Source organism: Sinohyriopsis cumingii, chromosome 1, assembly GCF_028554795.1.
Source record: "Sinohyriopsis cumingii isolate HCF-2022 chromosome 1, ASM2855479v2, whole genome shotgun sequence".
Classification (NCBI taxonomy): Eukaryota; Metazoa; Mollusca; class Bivalvia; order Unionida; family Unionidae; genus Sinohyriopsis; species Sinohyriopsis cumingii.
This window is the reverse complement of record NC_142961.1, coordinates 52,444,868-52,466,329: the sequence shown is the minus strand read 5'-3', so window position 1 is coordinate 52,466,329 and position 21,462 is coordinate 52,444,868. Positions and strand designations below refer to the sequence as shown.

The 21,462-nt window shown below is 36.0% G+C and overlaps 1 protein-coding gene across 5 annotated transcripts in view; it reads left to right on the top strand.

Moving 5' to 3' along the window:
• The window catches only part of LOC149806871 (ubiquitin carboxyl-terminal hydrolase 24-like), a 311,591-nt gene that overhangs the window by 263,152 nt on the left and 26,977 nt on the right, over positions 1-21,462 (top strand). For all 5 annotated transcript variants that reach the window (XM_089959015.1, XM_089959005.1, XM_089958996.1 and 2 more), the window contains exons 54-55: positions 1,853-1,971; positions 10,835-10,948. In XM_089959015.1, the coding sequence (XP_089815141.1) occupies positions 1,853-1,971; positions 10,835-10,948 (233 nt within the window). The remainder of the gene's footprint in view (positions 1-1,852; positions 1,972-10,834; positions 10,949-21,462) is intronic.

Here is a 21,462-nt window from a genome sequence, read left to right as displayed (position 1 = left end):
ATTTAAAAGTAACATTAATTATTAAAAGGTTCTTCTTGTTATAATAATAGATTTATTTCAACTGAATATACAGTAATAGTTCTATTCTTGGCGTAAGCGTGATATGCGAGCGAGTATTGTTGTCATGCACAAAACCATTCAAAAACATCATTTAAATCTTGGTACATATATAATTCTTTTTCCACTTGCTCCATTTTCCCACTTTTGATGAATAAAATCCTTATTAGTTACAACATTTATTCGAGTCTTTTCAACATAAAATTGTTTTATTCAAGTCTTTTCTACAAATAATTGTTAGGCAAGTCTACCCTCCCCACTCACCCAATGTTGTTGAGTAGAATAACTGACTTTCTTCTCAAATAATATGTCTCCGTTTACGTGATGACATGTTAATGTTTAGTAATGATTTATTTGGACGTTGCTAACTGTATGCGATTTAATTATGCAGATGAAACTTTTGTCGAATGGATGAAATGCCTTCTTCTTAATGGAAGTGATAAATGTGTTGTCATGTGAACTTTCGGTCTTTGTCTGGTACTCTGTTTTGTTCAAGGTTAAGTTCTCTATGTATGTGTTAATGTACAAAATCCATTTTTAACCTATGTTGACCCTGTTAGGATCTTGACAGTTATGTCCGGTTGTAATCATCAGAGAGAAGAACTCAGATGTGTGAAACCCAAAACCCTATCATAACATTGTTGAGCCCATTTCCTGTAAACGTTGGCTTTTATAGACAATGATATAATATTAATCTTAGTGTTACATGTACTTTAGTCAAAACTTCTTTCAGTAACGGAAGCATGATATTGGGAGACATGTATCGATGATAGAGATAATTGGATTACTTATATTACGTCACGATATGAATTAATTATTGGTTCTGGATACAATTAAAGAAAAAAGTGGCCACTTATGAGGGGAACATTTTACATTTTTGTAATCATATGCTGGCCGCTGGTCATGTTAGAGACATGGCCGTTCTCGAGGGGTACTTTCGAATACAAACTCATCCATACCAAGAGATTCTGGATGTAAGAAGCGAGTGGCCACTGGTCAGGGGTCTGTTCAAGAGGGGGACTACTGTATTTCCTACATGGACATTATGGTGGGATAGCCTAGATTGGGTATATTTCCTCATGGACATAGGGGTGGGATAGTGATAGCCTAGATTGGATATATTTCATACATGGACATTATGGTGGGATAGCCTAGATTGGGTATATTTTGAACATGGACATATATAGTGGGATAGCCTAGATTGGGTACTGGTATATTTATGTGAGCATTTTGATCAACAGTCCTTAGGTACATCTGTTTCAAGTAGTATAATTAAAAAGTTCAATTGTAGACCAAAGACCCCAAAAAGTTGTCAAAATTTTAATAATATTTTAACCCTGAAGAATGTAGGAACTCTGCCAACATTAATTGAAAACTACATCAAACTTACTGAGAGTGATTCCTTTTTCCACTTCTTGTACTGAACAAGTTGGAGCTGAAACAGATTCTAGATAACCCTAAAATGTATTCCTTTACATTATCAGATTATCTTGGAAGTTTAGGGGCACATGTTTGTTGCTTATCATTATCATTTCAGCAAAGAAGGATACACATGGTTATTTCTGTATAACTTGGATGAAAATGTATCCATCCATGTACCTTTTAGCTTTTAATATAACTTTGGTGGAAATGTATCCATCCATGTACCTTTTTATACAACTTTTATCAATCCATGTACCTTTTACCTTATTGTATAACTTGAATGGGAATGTATCCTTCCATGTACCTTTCAGTTTTCTGTATAACTTTAATGGAAATGTATCCATCCATGTACCTTTTAGCTTTTTAATTTTAGATGTTGGATCATACCCAGTGAAAAAGCCCCAAATGGTCATCCCTCAAACTTACCTAAAGATGTCTACAGATATGGAGAACTATGTTTTTGGTGCAGAGTCTGTCCGATACCTCAGGGAGGTCAGTAAATTATACAAAACATAATACAAAGTCTGTCCAATACCTCAGGGAGGTCAGTAAGTGATACAAGACATAATACAAAGTCTGTCCAGTACCTCAGGGAGGTCAGTAAATTTTACAAAACATGATACAAAGTCTGTCTGATATCTCAGAGAGGTCAGTAAATTATACAAAACATAATACAAAGTCTGTCCAATATCTCAGAGAGGTCAGTAAATGAAATACAAACATAAAAGAGCATAAGATCAGCTTCATATTTATAATTTTAATTACTATAAGTTGGGACTCTATTTCTAGGGGTGCAACAATATATCGATATATTGTGGTTTGCTGTTCTGGCAATACATACCACAATAGTTTTCTTTACTGTAATTTGTTCATAGTCTTGCTCTCCTCCAACAAATCTATGTATACCATACAATTTTTCCAATTTAATTCAAAAACCATATTTTCTTTTTTCCTAGATGCATGCTTTGCACGAGATTACAAGAGAATGTAAAATGAGGTGCATGATACCATTATTCAGACAAAGTTTATTGGGGTGGGGATGAGGGATTGATTGGGGGGGGGTGACAAGTCAAGACAGGGGATAATTTTCCAATTATAAATAGTAATTTTCAATCTTCACTTTGTCTTATTTATGTCCTGTTCGAAACGACACTAAATGAACATGTTCGTAAATACAAATATATAAATTCCTCTAAAATAACCTATTTTTGCAACATCTGCTGTTATGATTGATATTTTAGCTTCAGAGAATAAAAAGTAAGCAAAACATTTAAACAAAAAGTGGTTGCAAATTAGGTTTTTTTATGTGACATGCATGGTTGGCAAGATCAAAGTGCTTATATTACGTTAACTTCCTTTTCTTTTCTCCAAATATCAATTAACATCAATTTTTCAAATTACTTGACAGGTGTGTAGACCTGAATTTTTAATTTTCAGAAATTTCTTCCATAAAATGGATTTTGAAATTATTCCCAGCAAAAAAAAAGCAAAATGTACAGCTTGGGAATTTTAAAACTTAGACTGACTAGAAATGGCAGTGAGATTTTTATTTGCTGATAATTTAACTGTTTTTAGGTGTTTGTAGACTTCTTTCACCTTTATGTTAATTTAATACACCGGTCCCTCGATAACTTGCACCCTGATAACTCACAAACCCGCTTATAATGCGGGGTCAGGCGTGGATCCCATTTGTCCCTATTTCTTGAACTTGAAAAAAATCACAATAAGAATTGGTAACTGAAACGTTGATATATTGCTCGTTTTATGGACAAAAACAGTAGATATGACCTGGAAACTTTAATTAACATTTTGAAATTATAAGCTTTTGATAAGAAGTCATATAATTGGTTACATCTTCTTTCCAAACGACATTTTTAGTACACCGTAATTAAAGATATTCAAGGAAATTTCAATCAATGAAACTCACTTATGCCTAGTGTAGGCATATTAATATTTAAATGCCAATTAAATGATTTTTATTAAGTGAAATTTGTATTTTAATTCTATCTTTTAGTTTCACTGAAGCGTAATCATCATAAATGCAATGTGTATTTAAACATAAAATTTTTTAATCTACTGTAACAGCTATGTCCGCAAGCATTTCTCTGAGAACCTATTTAAGTGCCGACTGTGTTTTGATAACTGACTTGTGGCAGTATTTGTTGTATTGCTGCAACAAATTAACAGCTGGCCTCCTTTTTATTAGGCCCTATCACGTTAATTATGTCTTTTGAATTAAGTAAAGGAGGTGGAATGTAAAAAAAAGTTAAAAGACATGCAAATCCTACATACTTAAAATCTAGCGGCCCCGGTCGCAAATCCTACATACATAAAATATAGAGGCCCCAGTCGTATGTCGATTGAACTCACTTCATTTGATCAATCGAACACTATTAAAATTTTATTGTGTATGTAACATAAACTACCTTAAATTAACTGACTCTTTCATAACTGTGATCAAAGATAGCAAGGCAACCAAGCAAAACAAATACGTCATAAAATAAAGAGCTTGTTTTCACAGATAGGGATCATTGTGGGCAAGCAATTTTCTGAGAATTTCTGAACTGGCACTTAGAGATATCCTCAAGGATGATAAGAAGTTTCACTATTACTTTCAATGAAATCATAAAATCAATATTGTACAAATTGAACATTACAAAAATTGGGTTTTGATGTAGGCATTTGTCTTACAAAATAAATGTCTGTAGTTTTTAAAAAAAAGGAAACTTGTTTGGTGGTATATCAACAGACAGTCTAGTTTCCGACTACTTTGACTCCCGACTTACTAGTATACTATTTAATGCCACTCTGAGAACCAGACTAATCAACAAATCAAAAAGCAGTGACATAATACACATGTTTTCGCGTACACGTGTTGGTTGTTGAAACCAGTTGGAACGATCTTTTACATGTTGGAAATTTTGAAAATAAATGTTTATACAGAATAACAAACAATTTTATTAGAAAAAGCGTGTTATTAACAATTACTATCGACATGATTGTAAAAAGAGGATTCATTCAACAGCCCATTTCCCTACACACACACCCACAGTTTTCTCGATATATAAGCGGAATTGTTTGTTTTTTTGGAGGCCCCTCAATAGCTCACGCCCTTACTTATAGTGCAGTCTATAATTGTTGACCCTGTTGTGTGCAATTTATCGTGGCAGAGGTGTATGTTTATTACCTCAACTACCATTTGAAGTCTTACAAGGTAACATCACTTAGATATGTTGTATTTTTCAAGTAGTAAATGTTATTGAGCTTAGTATGTTTTCATTAAGTGTTACTGTATTGCAATACATATTGCAATATGGGTTTGGTATATCACAATACTGTTTTGGGTATATCATAGCACCCCTATTTATCAAAAGATTTTTGCAAATTTAGCAAAAGCAGAATATTTGCATCATAAAATGTGCATACTTTGTAAGGAGAATTTCAGAATTAGTGGAGGGAGAGGGACTTCAGACACGTATTTATAGACTCTAGTGCCCTCAGATTTTAATTGGATATTGCATGGGTGCCTGTCAGAGATGCAAATTTGGTGCACAGCCAAGACTTCACATGCATTCTTTAGATCAGGGGTCTCAAACTCAAACCACCCCGAGGGCTGCATGAGGGTATTTTTGATGGCCCAAGTGCTGCACCACCTTTGTTGTCTCTCATGACACCTTGTGACACCAATCATTTTGAGGGGCACAGAAATATGGCTTGGTTCATGTTTGAAACCCCTGCTGTAGGTTCTTGCTAGGTTACAGAAAGTACAAAAGTTGTCATTTGGGCACATATGACCTTAATTCAACTTTAAAAAAGTAGTTTCGTACTTTTTTTCTATCCTAAAACATTCCAATTCATTTCATCTGTCTGAAAACAAAGAAATGTGCAAAATACAATCCTAACCATCTACACATACAATATAAGGCAATCCAATAAGTCATAAAGTAATCACACTTAACCAGTACATTAATAAATTAAAATCAACATTACTTGTTGTGTGCTGCTTGTTTTAGTTCATTGGAAACTGCAGACATCTTGAATAGCACAACTTCACATGTGAAGCAAAAAAATCCACCATGTCTTAATCTCATTACATTATCCCCCACTTGTTGACTTGGGATATAAAATAGGTTTGTGACACCATCCAGCATGTTGTAAGAGATGTCTCATGGTTGCTTACCTTTTAGCATACTGAACTCGAGACCAAAAGGGTATAAGTCTGAATCCTACCATGGGATCAGCCAGGGTCACCTACTGTTTTGTGTGTCATTGTCTCTGAACTCAATAACCTCCTTGTGTTGCTGTACCATAAAACACCAAATCAAAAGAAACTCTCAGCCATCATCTACCACCTCTGAAAATTGGCATCACTCAGATTGGTCTTGGAGTTTGTCATTAATTTTTTAAAACAAAATGAAAATAGATATGACAGGATGAATCATGAATATAATTTTCCTGATAGCTAAAGCAATAGTCAATTTTATTAGTAAGCTAAGAGTATAAGGTCAACCACAGATATTACTAATGGAAGCAATGAACCATTGCCAATTTGTGTGGTCCAGTATTACTAATAGAATTAACAAACCAATGCCAGTTTGTGTGGTCCAGTATTACCAGTATTACTAACTGAATTAACAAACCAATGCCAATTTGTGTGGTCCAGCATTACCAGTATTACTAATTGAATTAACAAACCAGTGCCAATTTGTGTGGTCCAGTATTACCAGTATTACTAATGGAATTAACAAACCAATGCCAGTTTGTGTGGTCCACTATTACCACACATGCCAGCCATTATGCTTTTGGCTTAATCATTACTCTTTTTCGATTAAATTACGTTTTCCACAGGAATGACTATGGATTATATGTTTTTGGTCATTAAAAGTAAAATCAAAATAAAGCAATAAAAAGTTGGGGGTTTTGTTTCTTCATTTTTATTATCATCTTAATCCCTCTCATATAAACTTGAGAATATTCTTAAAACAGTGACTGCTGCTTAAGAATAGCTGAGTAGTTTTCCTTATTTGCTATTTATAGCAAGTGTATATGACCCACTTCCAAGAAAACAGACGGTTTCTTCAAACAAATTATACAAGAGTAATCTAATACAGCACTCTGAGCACCTGACCTAATTGCAGATTTCCAGTTCACTATCACTCAGCGAAATTTACCCATGTAGAATAGTTAATGAGTGCTGAATATAAATAATATTTCACTATATTTTGTGCTTGTAATCCATATGGACTTTGTCCCTTGTGATGAGAATTTTGACCAGCTGGAGAACCAGCTTAGTATTAAAAATGCATCTTATTAATACGTGCTGTAATTCAGGCATGTAATATAGATATTACACATTTTATGCACAAATTATTCTTTTTTGCCACTTATAATAACAATAATTGCACTTATAATCACAGTAATTACACTAATACCTCTTGGGAAGTTGGAATGTATGTATTACTAATGGAAACAATGAACCAGTGCTAGATGTGTGGTCCAGTATTACTAATGGAACCTATGAACCGATGTCAATTTGTGTGGTCCAGTACCATAACTTATAATAGTAAACTAAGTTACATTCCAATACTTAAAAATTTATAATGATATATAAAACACATAATGACCTGTTTTGAAGCTGGATTATTTTTTGGGGTAAAAATAGATTATTATCCACTGAAACTAATTTCCTGATACCTGACTGTTTTAGCATTATGCACAATGAAATTTGTACACATTTGAAAATACTCTAATTTAACCATTCTATTAAAGACATGGGGCCCGGAATGGTCTAAAGCGCTCTCCATTATGGATCACTGCCATCTCACCTCTGTCTGCTTGTGGGTATGTGAGAAAGCTTGCCAGTAGCTTCTCGTGGGTCGGTGGTTCTTCCCGGGTTCTTCCTCCACCATTAATACTGGCCGCCATGCATAGCCTATCATGTGCTGAAAAATGGTGTTAAACCCCACAACAACAACAACTATTAAAGACATAGTCTTCTTTTAGTCTTATATTTTCACAATTTATATTTTTCTCAACAGTTGTATGATTTAGTTTTAAACAAATGCTAGTCATTATGTCATTGATCTAATGAAATGTGCTTCTCTCAGTAGGCAACAGTTCATTCATACATATAACTTGTCAAGGCTGTTTCCAATGATAAATGATCCCTCCACTTTCCAAAAGTGTCATTAGACCGTCTGTACTATCTTACCATTGTGGAATTAAAGTTTTGCATAAAAGTGTCAGTGCATGAATACATACTCTATTTAAACTATATGTGATAACTATAAGGCACAACAAATTATTTCTGCAAAATAATTTGGTATCTAGAAAGTATCAGAAGACATATAGAAAATATGGCATCATGAATTATTCTCCTCATTCAATTGTACTAGGTTTGAGTCAGCCAACTTGTTTAATGTCTTAAACTGGTCTTCTGTGCATTTGTTACACATGTGTTATAAGATGCCAACATAATCTGATAACTGTGTTTCATGAGGTGCCAACATAACCTGATAACTGTGTGTTATATATAAGGTGCCAACATAATCTGAAAACTGTGTAATAAGGTGCCAACATAATCTGATAACTGTGTTATAAGGTGCCAACATAGTCTGATAACTGTTATATAAAAGGTGCCAACATAATCTGGTAACTGTGTTATATATATTAGGTGCCAACATAATCTGATAACTGTGTTATAAGGTGCCAACATAATCTGATAACTGTGTTATAAGGTGCCAACATAATCTGATAACTGTTATAAGGTGCCAACATAATCTGATAACTGTGTTATAAGGTGCCAATATAATCTGATAACTGTGTGTTATATATAAGGTGCCAACATATTCTGATAACTGTTATAAGGTGCCAACATAATCTGATAACTGTGTTATAAGGTGCCAACATAATCTGATAACTGTGTGTTATATATAAGGTGCCAACATATTCTGATAACTGTTATAAGGTGCCAACATAATCTGATAACTGTGTTATAAGGTGCCAACATAATCTGATAACTGTGTTATATTTTCACTTTTGGCTTAAGTGGTGAGGTCCTAAATATTACAGAATCTCACAGAAATCCCAACAGGTGCACAAAAGTCAGTCTTCTGTGAGAAGTTTAAAACTTGCAGAAATCCATGACAAGGTAACTTACCGTATTTCATGTATCTTTTGTACCCAGTAATTTTTCGTACACAACCAAGTTATCAAAATAATAATTAATTAAATGTTTAATAATTTTTCATACATATCACTTTGTATTTTTGAAAAAATCCATTAAATTATCGGACACAAAATTTCTACTAAGAAGATTTACGTTTGCAAAAAAGATCGAAAATAGCATGTTGCCATTTTGTTTTTACAAAAATTAGATAATAGTTGGTGAGAAAATACAAATATTTATGCATAAGCATTTGTGCCCGCAGCATAAGTCAAAGGGGTCACATGGCCCCCCCCCAAATCGTACTGCAAATATATATATATATATATATATATATATATATATATATATATATATATATATATATATATATATATATATTCAGACAAGTTAAATCATGCAAATGAAGCTGAAAATGTGTCACAAGATTCTGTTCAAAACACTTAGCAAATATTAGCTTTAGTTCCAGACTGCTTACTATACTAACTCTCCTGACCGTGACTGACTGAATCCTCCCCCCTGCAAACAGTTCTGCAGGTGCCCATGTGCATAAGCTCTCTTATTGCCATTGCAGTATCAACTGGTGTTTATTAACAGATGGACAAAGGACTTCATAGACCATACTTTTAAATATTACCGTTAATTAGTTTTCCTTATTAAGTCCGTCACCATAACAAAACACCACATGCATTTTAAAATGAGTTTGGAAGACCTTTAATGTTTTCTTATTCAACAGAAATTACATCTCAGTACATGCCAGAGTGAAGACCACAGACCATAGGTCAACTAGTCTTATTGTTTCAGTATAATCATACAAATATAAAATATAAAAACTTAGTCAATTTCTGTCGTAAATATGAAAGTCACGGACTCAGTTGAATGTATTCGTATATATACATATACTATCTTTTAAGTAAGTGTTCTGTTTTGACTTGGATATAATCAACATTTTATTGCAAATCTATGATATATCCCACAATTATCTTTATTGGTGAGTTCAAATGACAAGTAATGTGTATGATCGCTTGTCTTTTTAGGGACAACGGCTTCAATAGCATCCCTAAAGAGAGGCTCATTTCCTTACTGGCAGCCTCACTGATTTGACCTCTTCTGTCGATTCTTGCACTCAATCTGGTTTCAACTGGAATAACCCAAAGCACTCAGCATATTTAATTACCGTGTTAATAACACTGCGTAGCCATGTGGTTGTTGAGACAATGTACATTGTAATTAAAACAAGAATGAATTGTTGATTTAGTGGTGTTTATTGACAATGGAATATAGTAGGGTCATAATACATGAAGATTATCACAATCATCAGTCTTTTGTTTTCTCTTTGCAAACGCTGCAGATAAAAACCACCCTGAATAAATACAGTCTTGTACACTGACAAAATTTTGTTTCATCTATCTCTACCTCTCACACAGACGCGTATTAACTAAGATGTGATTTCAAGTTATTTAATTTTTATTGCATTTTGATAAAGAAGATAATTGTTGCTGTAAAAATACAAGTTGCAATTAATTTAATGGCAATGTGGACTTGTATTGTTATGTACAATTTACCAATAAATAATACCCGTAACTAATACATGTTCAAACCATCTTAATCATTTTGCCAACATTACACAACATAATGGCTACATATGCTCTAAATGCAGATGAGATTGCACACTGAGACATAATCCCCTCTCTCTCTCTCTCTCTTTGTCTCTGTCTCTCTTGTTCACCAATAACAACAAAAATCTTTGAGTACTTTTATTTTCATTGTAATTAGATTCTTGAGACAGAAAATATATGTTAACTTTGTATGTTTGTACCGTTAGGTTGTTGAGTAGCATGTGTTCCATAGAACTTGTTCAGGTACGATTCCTTTATTTTTCGTACATGGTCAGTATCACCAAATGATAATTATTTATTTTACTTATAATTTTTCGTACACTGAAATTAATATTTATTTTTTCGTGTACGAAAAATAACATGAAAAACGGTAACCTGAATCAGCAGTCAGTTAGAATGAACATAAGGTCCAAAAGTAGCTGTGTACCCATTAGACAGATGTTCTCAATCAGAGGGAAATTATCCTTGGATTTTCATCAGAATTACTGAAAGCATTCTTTGATATTGATTGTATTCTTATATGTAGTTGTCTTTGACACATGTACTGTAAATAAAATTTTCTCTATTGCAGGTTGTCCACGCAATTCGTGAGACTGGCAGCCCACTGCAGTCTATCTGTGATATGTTGTTATACTGTAGCTTCTGTAATGACACCTTTAGCACAACCCTGATCAAACAGCTGATGGTAAGTTGGACTCGGATGCTCATGTAAATGACCAGGTCCAAATCAGGGACAGGTTGATCTAACTGAAACAGTACTGTTGTCCCCATTTTATGATATACATCTAAATGGAGGCCAACCCAGGTCAGAGGTCATCTTGCCCAAAATGATATTATTTATCATCCTGTCCTCATCTTGAGAAATGATCCCTTTGAAAAGGCTGCCTTTTCATTGCAGATTTTGGATGCCTCCTATATGCATAGAGGTAAAACATCAAAACAAGATCCATAATTTCATAAAAATTGATACAAATACTTGAATGACAAATACTACAGATCAAAAGCTCTTCATATTGGATAAAAATGTACCAAATTGGATAAGCAAATCAGCTAAACACAAATACAAACCATTTTACATTTCAGGCTACTGTAAATTTATACAGATTTAAGAGATTGACATAAACACCTGTATAAACGTACCAATATGCCAGAGTGACAAGGACTGACATAAACACCTGTATAAACGTACCAATATGCCAAAGTGACAAGGACTGACATAAACACCTGTATAAACGTACCAATATGCCAAAGTGACAAGGACTGACATAAACACCTGTATAAATGTACCAATACGCCAGAGTGACAAGGACTGACATAAACACCTGTATAAACGTACCAGTATGCCAAAGTGACAAGGACTGACATAAACACCTGTATAAACGTACCAATATGCCAAAGTGACAAGGACTGACATAAACACCTGTATAAACGTACCAATATGCCAGAGTGACAAGGACTGACATAAACACCTGTATAAACATACCAATATGCCTAAGTGACAAGGACTGACATAAACACCTTTATAAACGTACCAATACGCCTAAGTGACAAGGACTGACATAAACACCTGTATAAACGTACCAATATGCCAAAGTGACAAGGACTGACATAAACACCTGTATAAATGTACCAATATGCCAGAGTGACAAGGACTGACATAAACACCTGTATAAACATACCAATATGCCTAAGTGACAAGGACTGACATAAACACCTGTATAAACGTACCAATACGCCAGAGTGACAAGGACTGACATAAACACCTGTATAAACGTACCAATATGCCAAAGTGACAAGGACTGACATAAACACCTGTATAAATGTACCAATATGCCAGAGTGACAAGGACTGACATAAACACCTGTATAAACATACCAATATGCCTAAGTGACAAGGACTGACATAAACACCTGTATAAACGTACCAATATGCCAGAGTGACAAGGACTGACATAAACACCTGTATAAACGTACCAATATGCCAGAGTGACAAGGACTGACATAAACAACCTCTATAAACATACCAAAATGCCAGAGTGACAAGGTCTGACATAAGCACCTGTATAAATGTACCAATATGCCAGAGTGACAAGGACTGACATAAACACCCATATAAACTTACCAACATTCCAGAGTGACAAGGACTGACATAAACACCTGTATAAACATACCAATATGCCATAGTGACAAGGACTGACATAAATACCAGTATAAACATACAAATATGCCAGAGTGACAAGGACTGACATAAACACCTGTATAAACATACAAATATGCCAGAGTGACAAGGACTGACATAAACACCTGTATAAACGTACCAATATGCCAGAGTGACAAGGACTGACATAAACACCTGTATAAACGTACCAATATGCCAGAGTGACAAGGACTGACATAAACAACCTCTATAAACGTACCAATATGCCAAAGTGACAAGGACTGCATAAACACATGTATAAATGTACCAACATTCCAAAGTGACAAGGACTGACATAAACACCTATATCAATTTACCAACAACACAGTGTGACAAGGACTGACATAAACACCTATATAAACTCACCAACGTGCCAGAGGGACAAGGAAAAGAAATCTTTGAAATGATAATTATTTAATCTTTGAAATGAACACATTTCTTATGTCCTGTTTATCACGTAATGAAAATCCCGGATTTTTTCCCCCAAGTTCACTTTGTTCCAGTGGCAGCAGGAGCAATAACTTTGGTTTAAGTTATTTCATTTGCATCGTTTCCTAAACCTACTCATGGAGTTTGTTCAAATTTGAAATGAATCATTATGAAGGTAAGGCAAGTCTTTCTCCAACATTCTCACATTTTATGGCAATGTAATGATCGTGGACTTGGCATATAGGTTCTTTCCATCATGTTTTCAGTAGACTTGACACAGCATAAATGTTCTGTCCATCATGTTTTCAGTAGGCTGGACTTGGCATATAAATTCTGTCCATCATGTTTACAGTACACTGGACTCAGAATATAGGTTCTGACCATCAGGTTTTTAGTAGATTTGATAGTCACATAATGATTTTACTTTGCAGTACAGTTTCATTGCTCAGTGATTTATCCTTTACCTTTCTTGACATCATAACATCATATGTAATGCATGTATTAAATAATGTAAGATAGTTTGACAAAACACGTTAATAGTTAATACAGCCAAATATAAAATCATCGTCATAACCGGGTCCCAAAATATCAGGGTTTAGTTGAGAAATCTACTGCAGAACAATGATTATGCATCTAAAGTACCAAAAATGAGGAGTTTTGTTTCTAATAACAAATGGCATTTCTAATGCACAATCAAAATAATAAGTCAGTCATGCCTGGTTGCAGAAAAAAGAAGATTGGAGGTCTTTTAAATGAGATCAAGTAACAAGTCAAACATTTTTACGACACTTAAGTTACTGCAACAATATCAGTGGTTTAAAGTTGTTTTTATTTCCCTGTGAATAGCCTCATCCCTTTAGTAGCCTCAGCAGGACAATGATTATCTCATGCTGTCCAAAATCTAGGCCAATTTATGTACATATACATGTAGGACTAAAGTATTCTCTTGTGAGTGTTGACTTGTGACTAGCAGCAGAATGTAACTGACCAATATTGTGCGTGAAAATCAACCATTTATGTTGATCGTCATAGGTTCCTTTACACCGGTATATGTACTGGAGAAAGATGAGGCTGTCGTTATTCATGTACCAACAAGCTATAAAATGTGTTTCAAGTCTTTAAAGTTAACTGTCTCAACATCAAATGTTGTAAAAAGCCAACTTATTCCATTCATACAGTTAGAAGTCAACTTATTCCATTTATACAGGTGTAGTCCTATATTCTTCCTGACTTTGATCAGTGACCATCGACATGTACACAGCACCAGAAGGAGAGTTGGCTTATCTCTTTGATGGATTGCAAGACTTTGATATTCAAGATAAAAACAATACAAATGAAAGCATTCCTCTTTCTGTTTCACAGATGTTACTCCTATCAGTCACTTTCTGCTTCATTCCGTTTGTGTTGAAGAATATGTAATCATGGCACAGTGATCGACAGTTTTAAAAAAAAAAGATATGGGTGCTATGGATTTTTTTATAATGCCACTGGTGCTTTTATTTACTCTTCAAAACAAATTAATAAACAGGTGTGTGGGGGAACCAGCATGGTTTGGAATTTTGCGGTTTTCTGTTTATAGATTGTTGTGTCACGTGATCTATCCATGCTGAAGTTGAAGGCTTACACTCCCACCAAACATGGAAAATTTAACTATTACTGAATTCGTTTGAAATATATTGTGTAAAACAAATGGTATTGTTAGGTACATTTAATGATGTTAACCTGATAATTTTCCGAGTTACGGATATGATCAAATTTGTGATACTGTGTGGGCGGAACTATATTGTCGTGGTGTTGACATGTGATAATGGCCATTATGAATGCAGCTTCTGTAAAGATCAGAAATGCATTCATTCAGTTTCCTTACTCTAAAGAATTGTTTGCAAAATAATTATCTCCATTCTATGCAAGTGATGAACCATGCATTGATGAGATTGGTTGATTAGCATTTGTACCAGTAAAATTTGGTCTTGTAGTGATTTTTTTTCCATCCTTGCCAGTATGAGGTAGTGGAAAGGCCAGATCATTTCTTCTAAAATTTCTCTGAGATGGACAGTAAAAGTTGCATTTCATCAAATTAAGCAGGTCCACATGTTACTTTGGACCAAAACTTATGCTCGACATAACAGGGTTATCGACTTTACTGGGGTTGAGATAAAGTGGGAAAAAATTTGCATAACAAAGAAGGATTTTTTTGCGGACCAGACCAACATGCTCAGCATACACGGGTTCTCAAGATAACTGAGGTAGATATAAGTGGGTTTGGCTGTAATGTAATTTGATAATATTTACAAGTTTTACAAACGGAGTCAGTGTGCCAAAAATGCAACATACCATGATTAATTAAAACCTAGACTCACCAATCCCCATGACCATATTTTCAAAAATTTGCAATAATTGTCAGTAGTATTTAACATTTCTTGACCCCAAGTATGGTGATTAATTGGACAAAAACAAAAACTTTGACTTGGAATGTGAACTAAATGTTTTATCCATAGTCAAAAACAGGTGATTGAATAGATAACAATCAGACCTTGAAACTGCTGTGATTATCCTAATCATAACCTGACTTTACCTGGCCCTACCAGCTTTTTATTTTTCATCTTGCCACTAGCCATGAAAGTCAAAGATCTGAAGTTTGTTATTTATCAGAAGGATCGACATATTAACACCACTGTCACCTTTAATGGACTAGTATGTGGAAAGTGCCAAAGTTATTTTACTTTCAGTTTATACTACAATAAGAATCAAACTTGACTTCATTGCCTATGCAGAGGCCATCATATTTTCAGGACTGACACCTATTGGGTCTGTTTACCATCACCACTGTTTTGACTCCATGAACACATGTGCAAAGGGGATGACACTCTTTCTCCTTCAAATATGTTCCCCAATCACATTACATTAGAAATATTAGCCTGCTACCTCACAAATCCAGCCCTACTAAAAGACAAAATTTTCTTTCCCTGACTATATCAATAGACAAAGGGCAACAACTTTTGCCCATTACCTCCCCTTGATACCAACAGTTGTCACCAGTTTTTAGCTTCGCTGCTGTACAAACTATACGTCATACAATTCATCCTCCAACAATCCAGCCCTTTTGTGTTCCTATGGGCCCATCCAACCTTCATTTTCGATTTATTGATCTACTCCAGGTTGTATGCATTATATTACAATTTCTGACAATTTCTGGTAATTTTTAGTGATTTCTCACTTGTCAGGACTACAGCTTGTAAAACCACCATCCCACCATGCTATCATTGACCTTATACAAGGTCATGAGTTAGCATACCTTTGATTTTATTTGCATACCCCGTCTTTTACAGAGCTCTTATTAGCAAAATTCTGAAGTGCTGCTTGATAATTATGCTTAGTTTATTCATATTTCATCCTGTTTTGATAGAATTATGGCTTAATTATTAACTAAGCATTGTGCATAAGTTTGTAACAGGGCCATAGGTTTCTGTTATGACACTTTCACTGCTCTGTTAGTGATAGTGTTTTAGGAACCTAGTAATTTCAACACATTACTAGTTTCTGCTTTAGTTCATGGTTTTGTTTTTTGGGGGGTTTTTTTGTGTCATTTCAGCAGAATGTCAATTTAAATGATTTATAAGCAATTTAAAAGCATGAAGGTCTACTATGACTCTTGTTTTCTTTATACTAGGTACAGAATGTTTCTGATACACATCGTCTATAAAATGTAGTCGGTAGAAGTCGGGGCTTCCATTTTTATAATTAGTAATATACCGATTTGACAACTCGGATTCCGCCAGTGTGGGTATGTGAGAAAGCTTGCCAGTAGCTTCTCGTGGGTCGATGGTTCTTTCTAGGGTTTTCCCAGGTTCTTCCTCCACCATTAATACTGGCCGCCATGTATAGCTGATCGTGTGCTGAAAAATGGCGTTAAACCCTACAACAACAACAACAACAACAACTGATTTGACAATTTATGCTATTAGCTGGGTAGTCACATACTGATTTGCTAATCTGTGCTTTGTTTTCTCTTCTTGTGTCATTTCAGGAGGAAAGTTTACTATATGCATGAAATGCACCTTAACAGCTTTTGTCCTTTCGACATTGAAGCAAGGGAAAGACAGTTCGTAGTTGTCTATACCAACTCATTGGGGAGTATTCCCAATTTTAGGCAGCGCATGAGGCATAAAGCATAAGTCCTCCCGCGTGTCTGAGCATGGCCTTTGAGCCTGTAAGTCCAGGCGCATGGGGTTCGTGCCAGATCTGTTGGATCCAACTCTTAATACGGGCCATCCAGCCATCACCAAAATCGCCAATCATACAGGTGACCCTGGCATTCCAGTTGACAGTCCCAGCATGGGAACCTTTTCATTTAAATGGTCTTAGCCAATAGTTGATACAGGTATCTTAGTGACAGACCCATCTGTCTAGCCATGCTGTCAACATATCATTATTATACTGGAGATTTCAGTGAGAAATCTTTCTGTCCAGCCAGGCTTCTGATGCAGCTGGTACTGAAAATAGCTAGACCATCTTCTATTCTGCCAGCTTCCCGGCCAACCATTCGCTAGCAAACATGCCAGCAGTGCTTGACTTCCGTATATTCACTACTTGTCCACAAGGGAGAACTAGTTATGTTTTACTGGGGATGGAATCAAGTCTTCATACCACCTGGTATGTCTTCTCTAGGGCTGCAAGTAGACCCATTTGGGCCTCAACACACAGTGAGTGCAATGTAACTCCTTCAAATCCACTATCCTTCCATGGAATGGACTCAAGTTAGCTTCAAGCTGCCAATGAGGAAAATTTTTCTATTTTTAAGGTGTGGTCTAAAGCTCTCTCCATTACGGATCACTGCCATCTCACCTCTGTCTGTGTAGGTTCGAGTCTTGGATTCAGCCAATGTGGGTTTGTGAGAAAGCTTGCCAGTAGCTTGTCGTGGGTCAGTAGTTCTTTCCGGGCTTATCCCGGGTTCTTCCTCCACCATTAATACTGGCTGCCATGTGTAGCCTATCATGTGCTGAAAAATGGCGTTAAACCCTACAACAACAACAACAGCCTCAGAAGCCCCCACCCTTACCGTTACTGAAACGAATTAGTAGATCTAGTTATGACAACAGATGCATTCAAAATCAATCTCCTGGCACTTGACAAGAATCTAGTAGCTGTTCATATGTATGTGCGTCTGTTTAATAGAGAGGACAAATCTATTTCATGCCTGTCAGAGCTGGTTCAGGATGTCATTGCAGACAGACAGCAATAGTCACGCTTGGGCCCAGATTGCTAGGGTCAGTGAGCAAGGCTGTTCATCATACCATGGCCAATTCTTTAATGGGTTCAGCCAATCTACTTTTGATATGACATGTCGCATGTGTGCAACACATGTCGCTCATACCTTATCATACCCGGCCTTTACAGATGACCCTATTCATCATCTACATTGACTGCTGCATGCCTGGGCAGCATCCTACAGAAACACATGGTAAGTTCTATCCTACTGCAAGGCAGGAACAATCTTCTTTTTCTTCAGTTTCATCTAAGTTTTATAGTGAACTGGAAAAGTCAGACCTCCATCCATCCCAGAACCTCGTCCATCTAGTTATGGAGTTTTAAACCAATCAGAATCTGGTGCAGCTCCCTTGTGTTCACATTACCAGAATCATTGAACTTGTTGGTGTGTTTCCTACAAGACTTGGATTTCAGTGGGAGAGTTCTTGCATTTCCCAGGTTTATTAAATACAGTAGCGGACTTGAGCCCGCTTGGCCATCTCTTCATGCGGACCTTGCCAGCACATTAGTGACCCATTTTATGCCCCGTTTTATGTCTCCTAAATCAAACAGTCATGCTCATGCCCAAGATTCGACCATTCCCACGTCAGTGTGGCAGTCCAGGTAGGCTGACCATTGGAATCCCACTGGAGAAACCCCAAGCAGAAATAATGGTAGGTACTTCCGCCAGTGCACACAGTGGGGGTATTCAACTGTTGCTAACCTACACTACCATCAGAGACACCCGGGAACCCGGGGAATAGCCTCTACACTTCAGCATCCAAGAAATTAAGGCTGTCATCATTACCTTTCATTTCTCGACTCTGAGGTGATAATGGACCTCAGTAGGTCCGACAACTTTGCTGGTGACCTATCTTTCCAAGCAGGGAGGCACCAACTCACTCAACCTGCGTGTTCTGATTTGGCATTTTCTCTGTAGGTACTATCTCCATATCACCATGCAAATCAGTCTAGAGTTGGTCACATCCTTGACACGGAATGATCTCCCCATCAGTTGGTCTTCATTCAGATTTGTGCATTTTCATGGCATCTGGCTCTCTGAGAAGAAACAGGCTCCAATCACTACCAAAGGTTACCACCCCATGATATTAGACACATTCCAGCATCATGGCAAACATGTTTTTGGGCACATTATAATCATATAGGATCTTTTAGATAACATTGGTCTCATTCGACCAACGTCATTATTGACCAACACCAAATGGAACCAATCCTGGGTTTTAAGATGGCTCGATTCAAATCCATTGGAACCTCTAGCCTAAACTTTGCTATAGTTACTATCATACAGATTATGTTTCCTGATAGCTTTAGCTTCTGCAGAGCTGCATGCCCCTTATGTTGACCCAAAGTCTCTTCAGTTCAGATCGAATTGTTCAGTAGTTCTCATGATACTATCGGGTTTCTTAGCCCGATAGGTTACTGTCTGTTGGTAATCAAACAGTTGTGACTTGCTTGCTCTCTTCCATAGCCAGGTCAAGAACAGCAGCCATGCAAGATCCTAACATGAAGCGCAGAGAGTCAAGTCATGGCTTGCGCAAATGTTTCTTCCTTCTGGTATGAGCCAGAATCCAGGATATCACACTTCATGCCCTTTCTTTGTGGCTGAAGTGGGTCATCATACATTTGGTGTATTCTGACGTCTCACCAGAGATTTGGCATCACAGCGGCAACCTAGAATCTGGTGGATCCAGTGGTGGCAGCAAAGATGGCTACTAGATCCAACTGGATCAATCAACAAAGCCTGTTCGCTTTGTTCAATTCACTGGTGAAATTGTGTGGGTAAGATTTCAATACCATATTTGCTGGCCTATAAGACAATACTTTTTTGGCCAGAAAATCTTAGCTTCATCTTATACTCTGAATCGACTTATATATGGATTATGTCATCCGAACTGCTTTATCATATCTTTCGTATGGAAAATAATTGTTTGTAATATACATAGTTTAAATTTAATTACATATATGTGCATTAGAATTTACAAGTTAGAAGATGAATAACCATGACAAAGACATATTCCATCACAATTTTCATCTTGCACCTAATGATCAAATAATCCATATGCCCCATTGAGAGAGAGACAAACAGACAGACAGATGTCTTGACGATTGTAAATCTTGTTCACTTACCTGATGACTGATTTTACTTGTGTACAAGTGCAGTACCATATTCCATTATCAATTAATACCACTAGTTAAGTGATTCCTTCTAATTTTTGTTTCCACTTCCATTATTACAACAATCAAATGGATTTGTAGTGGCGTTTACATGATAATTAAATATGCTACAGCTGTATTCAGTCATTCCAAGATAACACCTGTTTGAAGTCAAGATTATGCAGACCAGATCAGATTAGCGAGGCTACTAATAGGTAAGTGAGGCTACCCATGGGTATTATGAATACCATACCATATAGGTTAAGGAAATGCCAGGTGGTTACTATTGTAAATTTCTCAGCCAGTGACATTTTTTAACTTGCCGACAGAACAGACAGCAATTTCAAATACATCTAGCATGAGCAAACATCAAAAACAGTTGTCGCCTAAGTACAAGAAGAGTACATGCACTTGAAACAAAATGTTAATTGTTGAGAATAGAGAAGTCATTATACTTGAAAAGAAAATTAGCATACAAAATGGTCATTCTTGGGATTTAACCTAATAGAGACTATATGGATACAACTATTGTCTTTTTAAACCCAGAAGGAGTATGGTATGTATTTTCATAGTTTATGTTTACTCTTTAATTTATTAATGTTTTCTCTCTTTGACAAAGGCTTCAGCAAGGGGGGGGGGGATAAGTTTTTAAAAAAAGAACATAAATTCCACAAAGAGCAGAGTTCTCTCACTCCTCTCTCTCTCTCTCTCACTCCTCTCTCTCTCTCTCTCTCTCTCTCTCTCTGTCTCTCTCTCTCTCTCATATATTGGACCATATTTGATTTTGATCCTGAGGTGCAAAAAGAAAAATGTGATGGAATACATATGCATCCTTCTCTTTGTATCTCTCATCCCCACCCCCACCCCCCATCCCCAGAAAATGCATTTTAGTATTAATGATGCAATTTCCCTATTGCTGGTAATCTGAAATAGTATACAGTGATACTTTTAATATTCATGAATGCAGAAGTTATTATAATTTAATTCCACACAACATCGCAAGTTTTATCCTATCTTTAAATTTTCGGGTCAGCATCAATATATGTAGCTAAAAGTACATAATATGTTTAATATACTTCCTGTGAAATAAATTAGGTACTTTTAGTTACGTTTAATGATCCTGACTGGAAAGGTTAGTGACTTACAAGTAGG